This window comes from Triticum urartu, chromosome 2 (genome assembly GCF_003073215.2).
Source record: "Triticum urartu cultivar G1812 chromosome 2, Tu2.1, whole genome shotgun sequence".
Lineage (NCBI taxonomy): Eukaryota > Viridiplantae > Streptophyta > Magnoliopsida > Poales > Poaceae > Triticum > Triticum urartu.
In genome coordinates, this window is record NC_053023.1 from 690499235 (window position 1) to 690514618 (window position 15384).

General features: G+C 46.3%; 1 protein-coding gene across 1 annotated transcript; it reads left to right on the plus strand.

Moving 5' to 3' along the window:
* The first annotated feature begins 5640 nt into the window (after nucleotides 1-5640).
* LOC125537925 (BTB/POZ and MATH domain-containing protein 3-like) lies at nucleotides 5641-7651 on the plus strand. Its single transcript, XM_048701247.1, has 2 exons — nucleotides 5641-6720; nucleotides 7505-7651. The coding sequence occupies exons 1-2, from the start codon at nucleotides 5641-5643 to the stop codon at nucleotides 7649-7651; spliced, it is 1227 nt and encodes a 408-aa protein (XP_048557204.1).
* Nucleotides 7652-15384: the final 7733 nt, after the last annotated feature.

The following is a 15384-nucleotide window of genomic DNA, read 5'->3' on the forward strand; positions in this document are numbered from 1 at the left end:
CATATCACAACATACCCTGCAAAAAACAAGTTAGACGTCCTGTAATTTGTTGTTGCATGTTCTACGTGGCTACTATGGCTATCTAGCAAGAATGATTCTTACCTACGCAAAACCACAATGGTGATATGCAAGTTGCTATTTAACCTTCTACAAGGACTGCCTTCGTCGAATCCGATTCAATTAAGGTGGGAGAGACAGGCCAGCCATCTTATGCAACAAAGTCACATGTCAGTCGATGGAACTGATCTCATGTACGTGGACATGTATAGTTGGCCCGGGCCGCTTCATCCCACAATACCGTTGAATTAAGACAAGACCAAGGAAGGAAGCAATCTGAATATCAACGCCCACAAACTCCTTTGTGTTCTACTCGTGATGTCGTCTATGCATAGACCTAGCACATGATGCCACAGTTGGGGAACGTTGCATGGGAAACAAAAAAATTCCTACGCTCACCAAGATCAATCTAGGAGATGAACATCTACGAGAGAAGAGATTGCATCTACATACCCTTGTAGATCGCTAAGCGGAAGCGGTACGTAGTCAAACGTCTTCGCGATCCAATCACGACCCGTCCCGCGAACTCCCGATCTAGTGCCAAATGGACGGCACCTCCGCGTTCAACACACGTACGGCTTGATGTTGCCTTCTCCTCCTCGATCCAGCAAGAGATGGTGAAGTAGTAGCTCGAGTCCTCCGGCAACACGATGGCGTGATGGCGGTGATGGTGAAGAAATCTCAGCAGGGCTTCGCCAAGCCAAACAGAGAAGAAGATGGACGGTGAGGGAGGGGAGGGGCGGCGCCGCGGCGTGTAGGGGTGCGGTTTCCCTCCCTCTCCACCTCTATATATAGGGGAAGAGAGGAGGGGGTGGCGGCCCTAGGGTTTACCCTAGGGGCGGCCAGGGCAGATGGGGGCGCCCCAAGGGAAACCCTAGGGTGACTTGCCCAACAAGCCAGGTGGAGGGGGACTTGGGGGCTCACAACCCCTTAGTGGGCTGATGTGCTCCCTCCCCTTGGCCCATGAGGCCCCCAACAGGTGTCGGGGCCCCCCGAAACCCCTTTCGGCTCTCCTGGCCTCAACCCGGTACTCCCGGAACACTTCCGAACTCTGATGACCTTCGTCCTCCTCGTTACGTCCAGGATCTCATCCGGGACTCCGAACAACCTTCGGTAACCACCATAATGACTCAACTGTACTTATATCGTCACCAAACGTTAAGTGTGTAGACCTTGCGGGTTCGAGAACTATGCAGACATGACCGAGACACCTCTACGGTTAATGACCAATAGCGGGACATGGATGCGCATATTGGTTCCTACATATTCTAAGAAGATCTTATCGTCGAACCTTGATGTCAAGGATTCAGCTAATCCCGTATGCAGTTCCCTTTGACTATCGGTATGTTGCTTGTCCGAGATTCGATCGTCGATATCTCCATACCTAGTTCAATCTCGTTACCGGCAAGTCTCTTTACTCGTTCCGTAATACAAGATCTCGTGGCTAACTCTTTAGTCACATTGCTTGCAAGCTTACTGTGATGTTGTATTACCGAGTGGGCCCTGAGATATCTCTCCGTCATACGGAGTGACAAATCCCAGTCTTGATCCATGCTAACTCAACACACACCCTCGGAGATACCTGTAGAGCACCTTTATAGTCACCAGTTACGTTGCGATGTTTGGTACACACAACGTACTCCTCCGGTGTCAGTGAGTTGCATGAACTCATGGTCATAGGAACATATACTTGACATGCAGAAAATGATAGCAATAAACTTGACAAGATCATATGCTACGTTCATAGTTTGGGTCTTGTCCATCACATCATTCTCCTAATGATGTGATCCCGTTATCAGATGACAACTCATATATATGGTTAGGAAACGTTAATCATCTTTGATGAACAAGATAGTCTAGTACAAGCTCACCAGGGACACGTTGTTGGCTATGTATCCACACATGTATCTGAGTTTCGGATCAATACAATTTTCGCATGAATAATAAATGATTATCACGAACAGGGAAATATGATAATAACTAATTTATTATGGGAAACGTTCCCTGCCGGACGACCGGCTGCGCGTCGAGCCAGTCGCGTGTGCAGCGTACGATCTGCCCTGATCCACCGGCTCCTCTTGCACCTACGCGCACATGCTGGTGAGCCCTGATCAGTTTTTTCTTTAGCTGCCAGCCCTCTTTTTTCCCTACACTTGTCTCTGTCCCTACCCGTGTCCAGTCATTTCCTCTTTCCATTTTTTTTGTTGCACATGCCATGAACAACCCGTCGGAGCCCTGACCGGTTGATATCGAGCTACAACCGGCGAGTTGTTTTTTAGGGACCGACGTGATTTTTTGCTGCGACTGGCGACAGCAAGGAATTTTTTGCTACAACCCACGAGTAAATTTGCTAGGACCGGTGTGACCTTCTGCGGCTACCACCGACGACGAATTTTTTTTCTACGAACGACGATGAGTTGTTTTGCTTGGACAAGCGAAATTTTTTGCTGTGTCCTAGCGATGGCAAGCCATGTTTTTTGCTGCAACCGGCTATTATTTTTGCTGGGATCGATGAGATTTTTTTGTCGCGACCGGCAATAATTTTTTTTGCTACGACCCGCTGATGGCAAGTCATTTTTTTGCTAGAACTGGCAATCATTTTTGCTGGGACCGGCGATAACTTTTTTTTTTGTGAGAAGCCGCCGGCGAGAATTTTTGCCGCGGCCTGGCGATGGCTAGCCTTTTTTATGCTGCAACCGACGATCAACTTTGCTCAGACCCGGGAGAACTTTTGTTGAGCCAGCGACCGGCGAGAATTTTTGCTAGGACCGGGTGATTGCAAGCCTTTTTTTTTGCTGCAACCGGTGTTTATTTTTGTTGCGACCAGCGAGAATTTTTGTTTCGACCAGTGACCGGCGAGAATTTTTGCTACGACCCGGTGATGGCCATTTTTTTGCTGCAACCAGCGTTCATTTTTGCTGCGACCAGCAAGAATTTTTGTTGCGACCAGCGAGAATTTTTGTTACGACCAGTGACCGGCGAGAATTTTTGCTATGACACGGTGATGGCCATTTTTTTGCTGCAACCGGCGTTCATTTTTGCTGGGACCAGCAAGAATTTTTGTTGCGACCAGCCAGCGAGATTTTTTGTGGCTGGGATGTTTTTGCTAGGATAGGGGAGATGATTTGCTGGGACTAGCGAGACGGAAAACTGCAACCGGCAAGACAATTTGTTGGGACCAGGAGAGGCCATGCTACAACGAGCTTTTTGCATGAAGCAACGACATCCAGTTGCAACAGTGATGCAGGGCGGCGGCACCGAGCTGCAACAGTGGACGGGATATTCATGGGAGTTGGGGTATCAGGAGTCGACGAGCAAAGCATCGGAGCATGGCGCTGGCAACTCGTTTCGTGCACGCACGGCCGGACGACGGAGTGCCTGCGAGGCGACAACAGCAAGTTGCAACCGCGATGCAGGGCAGCCATGGTGTGTTGTGCGGTGGACATTCGCGGAAGCTGGGCGTCACGAGAAAAGCTAGCTACGGCGCATGGCAACCACTACCTGTTCCATGCGGGCGGACAAAGCGGGCTCGTTTTGCATGGGATTCAGTGGTTTCAGTTTTGCATGACCCAACGTCTCAAACGAGCTAGATCCAACGTTTCAGGATGGACGAATCCAACGGATGCAAGTGGACCGGCGAAGCGACTCGGCCGGTCGACCGGCGCAGAGTAGCGCCCATTTATTATTGCCTCTAGGGCATATTTCCAACAGATTCGGACAAAGTCGAGCTTGGATAGAACTGAAGAAGTTTTGATGAACGAAGAAGAAGGTCAAAGGGTTTATAAAAAAATTGCATCTTTGGTACAATCTATATTTACACAAAATGGACCATAATGAAATTTGGATTTTAGGTATCTAGGGACGATTCACTTGGAAGTAACTATTTCCTAGATACCTGTGGTACTTCACGAGTGAATAAATCAAAAAAAATCAAAAAATGACCTAAATTTAATGATTTATGAATGGGTAGTGTTAGGCGTGGTAAGAGGGTGAGTTTGACTCACGAACAATCTACAAGTGAAGGACCGATCGTTTAACGATAGTACTGTTGTCCTGGTCACGAAAAAAGTCAACGGTGATTTCCTTGTACAAAGAAGTGTCTCTATTCAGAGATTTCTCTACTTAGATGAATAAATCATACTCCATCTAGATTATTAGCGAATATGTATCCCAATCAATTTCAAGTTAAGGAGGATAAGCGAATTTAAAGATTCTTTTTTGATGTTATTATGTGTTATTTACTACTTTTGGCTTTGGGAAAGTTTTCAACTTCAGTAGTTCTTGACAAGTCCCAAGTGGGCAACACTCCTGCTCCGGTTTTAGTGTTTTTAATATATTTTTTGTCTTTTTGGTTTTTGACTGTTTTCCTTTTCTTTCTTCTTTTCCAGTTTTCCCCTTCTCTTTTTTTTCTTCTAGTTTTATGTTTTCTACTTTTTTCATGCCGTATATTTCTGTTTTGCAGTTTGCTTATTTTTCTATTTTTTCTTTTGTCATTTTTCTTTTACTTCCATGAATATATTTATTTTACATATAGCTATTTTTTAGAGTAAACCCTGAACATTTTTATGCCCAATGGATTTTTAAACATAATGAACTTTTTTTATACATAGTGAACATTTTCTAAAAATGCAATGAGGTGTTTATCCAATTTAAAATTTTAAAAATCACTTATGCATTTAAAAAATGTTCCCCTAATTGAAAAGTGTTGACCACCTTTCAAAAATGTTAACACACATTAAAAAAGGCATGTAAATAATATATTCAAAAAATATTCATTGTTTCGTGGAAAACAAAAAACTAGAGCAAACGGAAGAGACCAAAGAAAAATTTGTAGAAAATCGGATGGACGCTAAAACTGGGCCGCCCACATGCACACTTCCTCTGGATTTGCTATTTCTCATGTTCCTGAAAATCCTTCTCGCGTAAGTAACTTTTTTCTTTCTTCCCTCCTTCTCCTTCTTCCTTCCATCTTGACCGGACCTCGCCGGAGAAGTACTAGCCCACCTTCTATCTTAGAGTGAAGTAATGGCCCTAGTATCTATCTTAGGGGTGAGGGTGCACGGGATCGCCGGAGGTTCTCTTGGGTGGTCCCAGGCTTAGAGGGATGGACGGGGTGGTGGCTAGCAACGACGGTGGGGAGCCCGGGGGGGGGGGGGGGGGGGGGGGGGGGGGGGGGGGGGGGGGGGGGGGGGGGGGGGGGGGGGGGGGGTAGGCTGGTGGATCGGGAGGAAGAAGAAGGAAGGAAGGAAGACGATGAACAGTAGAACGATCTATTCTGCGTGGTTGTATGAAGATCTGACGGTCCCTATTAGAAGTGAGTGATGCACTCGTTTTTTCAGTTAATTGACAAATAGAGGCTCCCCACTTCCTCAACTATTTGACGCCGAGGTCTCCTGGCGAGGCCTTCCAATCCCGACGTTGTTTGTCGGGCAACCATCTTTGGAAGGTGGTATGTTTTCCATCACTTGTAGTACGTCCCGGACGCGGACTCTTAACTCTTCTGGCTTAGCCTACAAGTTTATTCCGGCCGACGCGTATATGATACGATCGTTGCCCAGCTCGATCGACCTCCTGCCCTTCGCCATGGGAAACATCATAGGTTCTTCTCCGGCGAAACTCTACGCGCCCGAGACGTGGTCACGATGTTACACGGAGGGCGACACCGTGATACACAACTTCGAGATCGCCGACTTCTCGCTGATCGACGGCATGGGCGCCGGCAGCTGGGTCACGTCGAGCACGTTCAGCGCCGGCGGATGCGACTGGGACATCATGTTCTACCCCGACGGACTCAAGAAGAACGAGGCCGGATGTGCCCACGCCGACACACCGGCGGCCTTCCTCCGTCTCCGTAGAGGACAACCAGGGGTGGAGGTGATGACCAAGTACACTCTGAGCATATGGGGCAAGGATGGCCAAGTCGTTGAGCAACCGAGCCTGCGGCACACCTTTACCTCCATGGTTGCGAGCTGGGGCTACGAGGGCTTTGTTCCCAAGTCCAAGCTGCGTGCCCTCAAAGACGACTGCTTCACCATCAGATGTGTCTTCACGGTCTTGAAAGAGCGCCACATGGAAGATGTGAGCGCCTTCATCGTCCCGATCCCGCCGTCCAACTTTCACCAAGACTTTGGGAACATGTTGAAGGACGGGGAAGGCACGGATGTGACGTTCGTCGTGGGCGACCAATCGTTTCAGGCTCATAGAGCTGTGTTGGCCGCTCGGACGCCGTTCTTTAGGGCGGAGCTCTTCGGTCCGATGAAAGAGAACAATATGCAGCGCATCAACATTGATGACGTGGAGCCCTTTGTATTCAAGGCGCTTCTTCACTTTATATACACAGATGCCCTGCCGGATAATCGTGATGTCAGGAAGAACACGACACTGCAGCATTTGATGGTTGCCGCGGATCGGTACGGGTTGGACAGGCTAGCGGCCATGTGTGAAGGAGAGCTATGCCGAGGCATTGACGTGCAGACAGTTGCAACCACCCTAACTTTAGCGAAGCAGCATTGTCGCGAGCGACTGAAAGACGTTTGCATTGACTTTATGTCTTCACGGGATGTGTTCGGTGATGTCAAGAAGACCGATGGATTCAAGCACCTTGTGACAAGCTGTCCGGAGGTCATGTCAGAAATTTTACAAGAAAATTTGCCGTTGCCAGAGGTAGGAGAAATTTACATAAGAACTCTTTTTACGTGTTAAAATATATTGATTTTTAAACCACTAGCGTACCCATTGCACAACTTGCTAAACCACCAAGCTCAGTGGTGATTCCATGTGTTGAACATGTTGGTTACAGGGCCGGTCTTTCAAGAAACACCACTAATTTTACACATACATACACATATGAAGTTTACGATAGTATAGAGAGAGGCTCCTGCGATTCAAATGAATTTTGACATTTTACAGGATTTTGATTCTTATAAGTAGATCTTCTTTTTCCGAAAAGAATCCACACCCCAGCCAGCGGTGGACCAACATGAAATTCTTCGCATATTTTTTTTCACTTTTTTCATTTGATATGATGTAAGGTCTAGTATCAATAGATTCCAAATATCATTTCAAACAAAAAAGGTACCAAACATTCGCATGTTTTGAGAACGTTGCGAAAAGAGGATCCGTGACTATGTTTGAGAATCCTTCAAACTAAAGAGCATGCATGTTTAACTATGTCTAAAGCCGATATATTCTTGCCTTTGGCATCACCACTATCCCGACTCATCGCCACAATGTGTACAAATTATAAGCTGATCTGCACATGCAGTATTTTCACGTTTGCTTCTTTCATCATTCGCCTAGCTAGGCTTGAGCTGAATAATATAACATAGATAACCAAGGGCGTGTGTTGAGATGAGATGATGCATATGCAGCCATCAATAGTGCTCTGAAACGCCCATATATACTCCTGGTATCTTATACGTACTTGTTGGCTCTCTGTTGCAATCAGGTGGTGCGGACCAATCCGCGGAGGACACCCGGATGGCTCAAGAGGCAGCAGCGCTCATCGCAGGTCCGCCGTGCGGTTCTCGTCTCCGCTTGCGTCTTGGTGCCCGCGGCGGTGGTCTCTTGTCGAGTGTACATGAGGCGCCGCTAGTCTGGTCGGCTGATCAAGGGTGGATCGATGGGCATGTGAACCGGTGGAGCGGATACTGTTCTCGGACTCTCAGTCCGTAACCACAAATTGGTAGAATGAATGTCCTAGGCTATGGCTTTATTTTGGAATTTACAGTTATTCAGTGTATAACGACTTCTTTTTGCCAACGTTACTCAATGTACAAAATAACCTTGTGGGTTTGCTTTTGGTTCGATTGTGCTCGTTTTCTCCTTTGCTCACATACTGTACAAAACCTAACGACAGCTCCTACCTATTAGGAGCTGGGCCTGAATCTGTGCAATTGTCTTATTTCTTCAGTTAAGTACTGTCTCAATTCACTTTGCTTAGTTCTCGCCGTTGATCTTTGATCCAACGCCCATGCCTTACTTACACCGCTTCAGGCCCATATGATGATGCAAGTAGAAGCAACGACTTTGAAAAATATATGCAGATTGGGTATCCAATTAACTAATCCTCCAAGCCAACTAAACTGAAGAAGAAAGGTTGAAATGTCAACGGACATGTGTCCATTCTCTAATCTAGGTGTGCCGATGGGTGATTGTTGATATCGAAGCTACAGATGAGCTCCTAAATTATCCGGTCAGGGGTTAAAACACCCCCATCACATTACGAGTTACGACAAAGGCAGCTTAACCAGGTTCAGGCCACTAGCTTCAGTTTAATCCCCCTTGTTCTGAGGTGTGTTTATTTTCTTGTGTATCAAGAGGGAAAAGGGCTCTCTGCTTACAACAGGTGGAGGGGCACCTTGTGTGTTCTAGTTCTCTCCTTTTTTCCATCGCTCGGTTCTAGTTCTCTCCTTTTTTCCATCGCTTGTCATCCCTTTTATATCCTAGGAGGAAGAGAGTTGACTTCCTTCCTTACCGAGTGGGGAGGGGGCGTACTAGGCATGACGTGCCGTAAGTGCATCTAGTGCCACCCCTAGTTGGTTTTGGAGTATTGACGACAAACCTAGTTAAGGGACTAATGTGTTTGTGAGAATTGCAGGATAACACAGGTAGAAGTCCGGCATTGATTCGGTTTTCCTACCAGAGATGACCCCTAAAAATGTATGAAGACATTGATGTCAAAGGTGGTATATGAAGATATTCACATTGAAGACTATGACAAGAGAAGACATCGCATGAAGCCTATGGAGCTCGAAGACTTAGATCTTTCGTAGTTCTTTTTCTTCTTTGTTGAGTCATAGGAACCACCGTACTGTTAAGTGGGGTCCAAGTGAACCAGTCAGAATGACTGAAGTGATGCTTAACCAAAACCTATGTCTTCGAGTGAAGACTATGAGAGCGAAATTTGTCCAGAGTCGGACAAGTCAGCTTTGCTTGTAGCCCAAGTAAAGCTGCCGCGTGAGTTTGAAATCTGACCGTTGGAACACGTGTTAGTTCCTTAGTGACCCAGGGTCTTTTCGGACAAATCAGGTCGGGTTGCCTAGTGGCTATAAATAGCCCACCCTCTACAACCATAAACGGTTGGCTGCTCAAAGTTAGAGTACGGCTTTTGTCGTTGGAGAGCAACCCACCTCGAAGCCTTTGAGAGAGAATTCCCTGCGAGGATAAAGCCCTAACCACCCAGAGTCTAAGAGTGTTAGGCATCACTTAAGTCTTCTTGTCTATGTGATCTGAAGACTTATTACACTTGAGGACTGTGAATCCTCCAGCCGGTTAGGCATCGCGTTTTGAGCATCCAAGAGACATTGTGGATTGCCGGTGAACGAAGTCTGTGAAGGTTTGAGAGTTTACCTTGAAAACTTACCAGAGTGATTGGGCGAGGTCTGTGTGACCTTAGCTCAAGGGGAATACGGTGAGGACTGGGTGTCCTGAGCTGCGTGTTCAGGACTGGGTGTCCGGGACTGTGTGTCATCAGGTTTAAATACCTAGCCGCCCTAACCAGACGTACAGTTGTCACAGCAACTGGAACTGGAACTGGTCCAACAAATCATTGTCTTCAACGAGTCACTGGTTTCATCCTTCCCTTCCCTTTACTTACTGTTGGTCCTTGTGAAGTCATTGTATGATTGCACTATCTTTTGTCTTCACTGAGTGATTGCATGTTCTGTTTGGCTTCATAATATCTTCCTACCTGATCCTTACTACATTGCTGCTATTAGTCATTGTGCTTTCACTCCATTGAATACTTGACTATGGTTTGCTTAATGTAGTCTACCTTCCGCTGCATGGCAATAGGTTTATTTCTATCGTTTGTCTTCATAACTTCCATGTTTTGAAGACTTTCATAAAAATCGCCTATTCACCCCCCTCTAGTCGATATAACGCACTTTCAATTGGTATCAGAGCAAGGTACTCCCTTATTCTGTGTGATTCGGTTTAACCACCTGAAGTTTTAGCTATGTCGACTGCAGGGATAATTAAAGTCTCCGCTGCATGCCCCGTCTTCGATGGAACTGAATATCCCTACTGGAAGAATAAGATGCGCATGCATCTTGAAGTCATTGACGTCGACCTATGGTATGTCGTCAAGAACGGCGTTCCCAAGGCTGGAGAAGGTGTCACTGCTGCTGACGTCAAGAAGTTCATTCAACTGGACTCTACTGCCAAGAATATCATCTGTGGTCATCTGACCAAAGGACAGTATGGCCGCGTGAGTGCTTTGGAAACATCTAAGCTAGTCTGGGACTGGCTCTCCAAAGTCAACGAAGGCGTCTCAACCCAGAGAGATCAGAGAATCAGTGTCCTTCGCAACCTCTTCAACCGCTTCAAGAGAAATGACAATGAGAATGTCCAGCTCACATTTGATCGACTCACTGACATCACAAATGAGCTTCAAGCCCTTGGCGCTACTGAGATCACCAAGCATGAAGTCGTCAAGACACTACTGAGATCACTTGACAGTTCGTTTGACACCCTAGCCCTGATGATTCAGGAACGTCCTGATTTCAAGACACTCGATCCGTCTGACATACTTGAGAGGCTCAACACACATGAGTTTCAGCTTTCTGAGAAAATAGATATCTACGGTCCAAACTATGGGCGAACTCGTGCCTTGAAGGCAAAAACTGTCTCCTCATCTGAAGAAGAATCTGACAGCAGTTCTGATGATCCTGAAGACATTGGAAGGGAACTTGCTATGCTTGTGAAGAAGTTCCAAAAATTCACCAAGAAGAAAGGTTTCAGAAAGTCTTCCCGATCAAGCTCAAGAAATGATGAAGCTTCTGCTCATGACTACAAGAAGAAAACATGTCACAAGTGCAAGAAACCTGGCCACTTCATCTCTAAGTGTCCGCAATGGGACAATGAGAACAAAAATAAGAAGAAGAGCAAGAAATATGACTCTGACGACAAGAAGAAGAAGAAATACTCAAAGTCTTCCTCAAAGTCTTCATCACACAAGAAGAGCTCATCTGGCAAGGCACGTGTGTTTGTTGGCAAGGAAATGGATTCAGAGGAGGAGTCCGCTTCTGAGGAGGCGGAGGTGGAATCTGAGGAGGAGTCTGATTCTGGCGTCGCAAGTCTGGCTACAGCATACGTTGCCAAGTCCATCTTCAACACTGAAGACAATGACTTCATCATCGACACCAATGCAAATGACAAGGACTACTCCGCTCCTACCTACTGCTTCATGGCACGCGGTGCCAAGGTAAACACACGCACTACTCACTATCAAACATCTAGTGACGATGACACTGATTGTGGTTCAAAACCCAGCTACAAAACACTTGCTAAAATTGCAACTGAACAACAGAAAGCCATGGAACATATTCAAAAACTGTTAGACAAAAGTGATGATCTGTTAGGCGCTGAAATGACTCATTCTGAGTTCTTAATTAAGACATAAAAAATCTTCACGTTAAGTATGAGGAACTTGAAAGTCGTCATGAAACGCTCTCAACAACTCATGAAAAGCTTTCCTATGATTATCTTCAAAGGAAGCAAGATCTTGAGAAATTGAGAGCGGCTCATGAAGATCTTCAAAAGGAAAATGAGTCACTTCGCGCCAAATAGATTAGTTCCGCTCAGGAAGGATTTGAACCACCATGTCTTAAATGCATTGAGCGTGATAATACTACTTCTGTTGCTGAATGTTCTACTGCTACTACTGTTGCAATATCTTCAACTGTTGATGTGGAAACTAACCCCTCTGCTGAGGATACCACTGCTATTGCTGATGAGAATGCTAGGTTGAAGACATTGCTTGAAACAGGGATGTACAAAAGTCTTAAAGGGCATCAGACACTATGTGATGTCCTCAAAAAACAGATCTTGAACTGAAACCCGAGGAAAGAGGGTGTTGGGTTCGTAAGGAAAATGAATGCTGATGGCTCTTACTGGAAACCTGAGCAGTACCCCAAAACCACATGGGTTGCTTCAAAGGAATCTTCAGCAGATCCATCCACTCTATCTGGCTTCACTTGTGCAAACCCCATTGTCATTGATGAATCCTTTGATGCAAACTATAAACTGTTTAAGAATCAGAATGGTGAAGTGTTTGCCAGGTACATTGGTACTAACTGCAGGAATGGACCGCCTATGAAGAAGATCTGGGTTCCGAAAAAGTGTCTGGAGAATCTTCCTGTGAATGTCATCATGACACCACACGTGAAGAAGACAAACCCCAGACCACAGGCTTCATACGGTCCAAAGGCTTCATACAGACAGAGGACTCACCTGAGTCACACTAACGCAAATATTTTGCAGGGAAACCATACTCAGGCCTATGAATATGAGCACGGTTCATCAAACCGCCATGTTCATAAGACCAAGAACTATTCTACTTATTCTTATGAGTACTATTGTCCGCCTGCAAGACTGCTTGCTAGGGCTCCAAAGCCAAAGTTCTCAGATGCTGCACTTAGACTTATTGCTTCTAAGCCACCCTTGAAGATGTGGGTGGTTAAGAAAGCTTAACTCTCTTTTGCAGGGAAAGGTCTCCAGCAGAAAACCAAAATCGTCTGACGCTATTGCTGGGGACCTTAAACATCTTGTAGGGCGCAAGATCAAATGCCCGAATGGTCTTACTATGTACTTCGTTCCTGAATCGCTTGCTACTCTCCCTATTAGTCCTAATCTGGATCTAAGCTTTCATAACCCACTGGTTCATCAAATGTTTTGCTTCACAATTCTCTTCGTGAAGCCTATCCCCTTAACTGCACTGTAGGGTACGACACCAGCATCTTCAGAATGGATTATTGATAGTGGGTGTACCAATCATATGACTGGCAAAAGAAGCCTTCTTATGGACTCAACCCTACGTCCATCCGACAAGAGTCACATCACATTTGCTGACACTGGTAAAAGTAAGGGTATCGGAAAGATGATTTCTATGTGGTAGATTTCTCAGCAGGACCACAGCTTGCCGTATGTCTTCTAGCAAAAGTTTCAGAATGCTGGCTCTGGCATCGGAGGCTAGGGCATGCTGGCATGAGGAACCTCCACACCCTTGCAAAGAAGAAGCATGTCATAGGCATCGAGGGCGTCAAGTTCAAGAAAGATCACTTATGTGGTGCCTGTGAAGCAGGAAAGATGACGAGGGTCAAACATCCCTCGAAGACAATCATGAAAACCACTCGACCCTTCGAACTGCTTCACATGGATCTTTTCGGTCCCACTCATTACTCAACTCTTACTACTACTGCTTGTCTCTATGGCTTTGTCATTGTTGATGATTATTCTAGATATACTTGAGTGCACATAATCCTCTACAAGACTGAAGTGCAGGATATCTTCAGACGCTTCGCCAATCGAGCAATGAACAATTATGGCGCCAAGATAAAGCATATCAGAAGTGACAATGGCACTGAATTCAAGAACACTGGCCTTGATACATATCTTGATACTTTGGGCATCACACATGAATTCTCAGCTCCGTACACGCCACAGCAGAATGGCGTCGTCGAACGCAAGAACAGAACACTCATTGAGATGGCCCGAACGATGCTTGATGAATACAAGACTCCAAGAAAATTCTGGCCTGAAGCCATTGATACTGCATGCCATACAATCAATCGTATTTATCTTCACAAGCTTCTGAACAAGACATCTTATGAGCTCCTTACTGGCAAGAAGCCAAATGTTAGTTACTTCAGAGTATTTGGAGCCAGGTGCTGGATCAAGGATCCACATCACACTTCAAAATTTGCACCAAAAGCACATGAGGGTTTTATGCTTGGATATGGAAAGGATTCGCACTCCTACAGAGTCTTCAATATCTTTCATTATAAAGTGGTTGAAACAGTGGATGTGCGGTTTGATGAGACTAACGGCTCACAAAGAGAGCATCTCCCAAATGTGCTAGATGAAGTTCCATCCAGCGAATCAATCAACCTTATGGGAACTGGAGAAATCATACCCTCTGAAGCTCAACCTGAAGAGGAACTTATCATCTCCACACCTGATCAACCTGAAGACAATGCTCAGCCTGAAGACAATCCCACTAACAATGACAATGATCAGCAAGAGCAAAACCTTCGCCCTGTACATCCTCGTGTTGCCAATGAAGTGCAGATTGAGAGAATAATTGATAGCATCAATGCCCCTGGTCCGCTCACTCGTTCAAGGGCAACTCAGCTAGCAAATTTCTGTGGGCACATCGCATTCGTCTAATAACAGAACCCAAGAAAGTTGAAGAAGCCTTCATGGAACCTGAATGGATTCAAGCTATGCAAGAAGAGCTTCAACAGTTTGAGCTGAATAATGTATGGGAACTGGTTAAGCGTCCTGATCCTCGGAAGCACAACATAATAGGCACCAAATGGATATACCGCAACAAGCAAGATGAGCATGGTCAAGTTGTCAGAAACAAAGCTCGTCTTGTTGCTCAAGGATATGCTCAAGTGGAAGGCATTGACTTCGATGAAACATTTGCTCCTGTGGCTAGACTGGAAGCCATACGCATACTGCTAACCTATGCAAATCATCATAACATACTTCTATATCAAATGGATGTGAAGAGCGCCTTTCTCAATGGCAAGATTGAAGAAGAAGTGTATGTTGCACAACCGCCTGGCTTTGAAGATCCAAAACATCCTGACATGGTATACAAGCTCAACAAGGCACTGTATGGCCTCAAACAAGCCCCTCGGGCTTGGTATGACACACTCAAATACTTCCTGAAGAGCAAAGGCTTCATACCTGGTTCCCTCGATCCCACTCTCTTCACGAAGACATTGTTGGAGAACGTTGCAGAAAACAAAAATTTCCTACGGTTTCACCAAGATCCATCTAGGAGTTCATCTAGCAACGAGTGATCGGATTGCATCTACATACCTTTGTAGATCACGAGCAGAAGCGTTCAAAGAACGGGGATGAGGAAGGCGTACTCGACGTGATCCAAATCACTGGAGATCCTAGCGCCGAACGGACGGCACCTCCGCGTTCAACACACGTACGGTCAGCGTAACGTCTCCTTCTTCTTGATCCAGCAAGGGGGAAGGAGAGGTTGAGGAAGATGGCTCCAGCAGCAGCACGACGGCGTGGTGGTGATGGAGCTGCAGTACTCCGGCAGGGCTTCACCAAGCACTATGGAAGAGGAGGAGGTGTTGGAGAGGGAGAGGGAGGCACCAAAGGCAAGGGGTAAGAAGTCCTCCATCTCCCCGCTATCTATAGGAGGGCCAAGGGGGGGGCGCCGGCCCTAGGAGATCTAATCTCCTAGGGGGTGCGGCCAAGGGGAGGAATCCCTCCTCCCCAAGGCACCTAGGAGGTGCCTTCCCCTCCTAGGACTCTTCCTTTAGGGTTTCCCCCACCCTAGGCGCATGGGCCCTA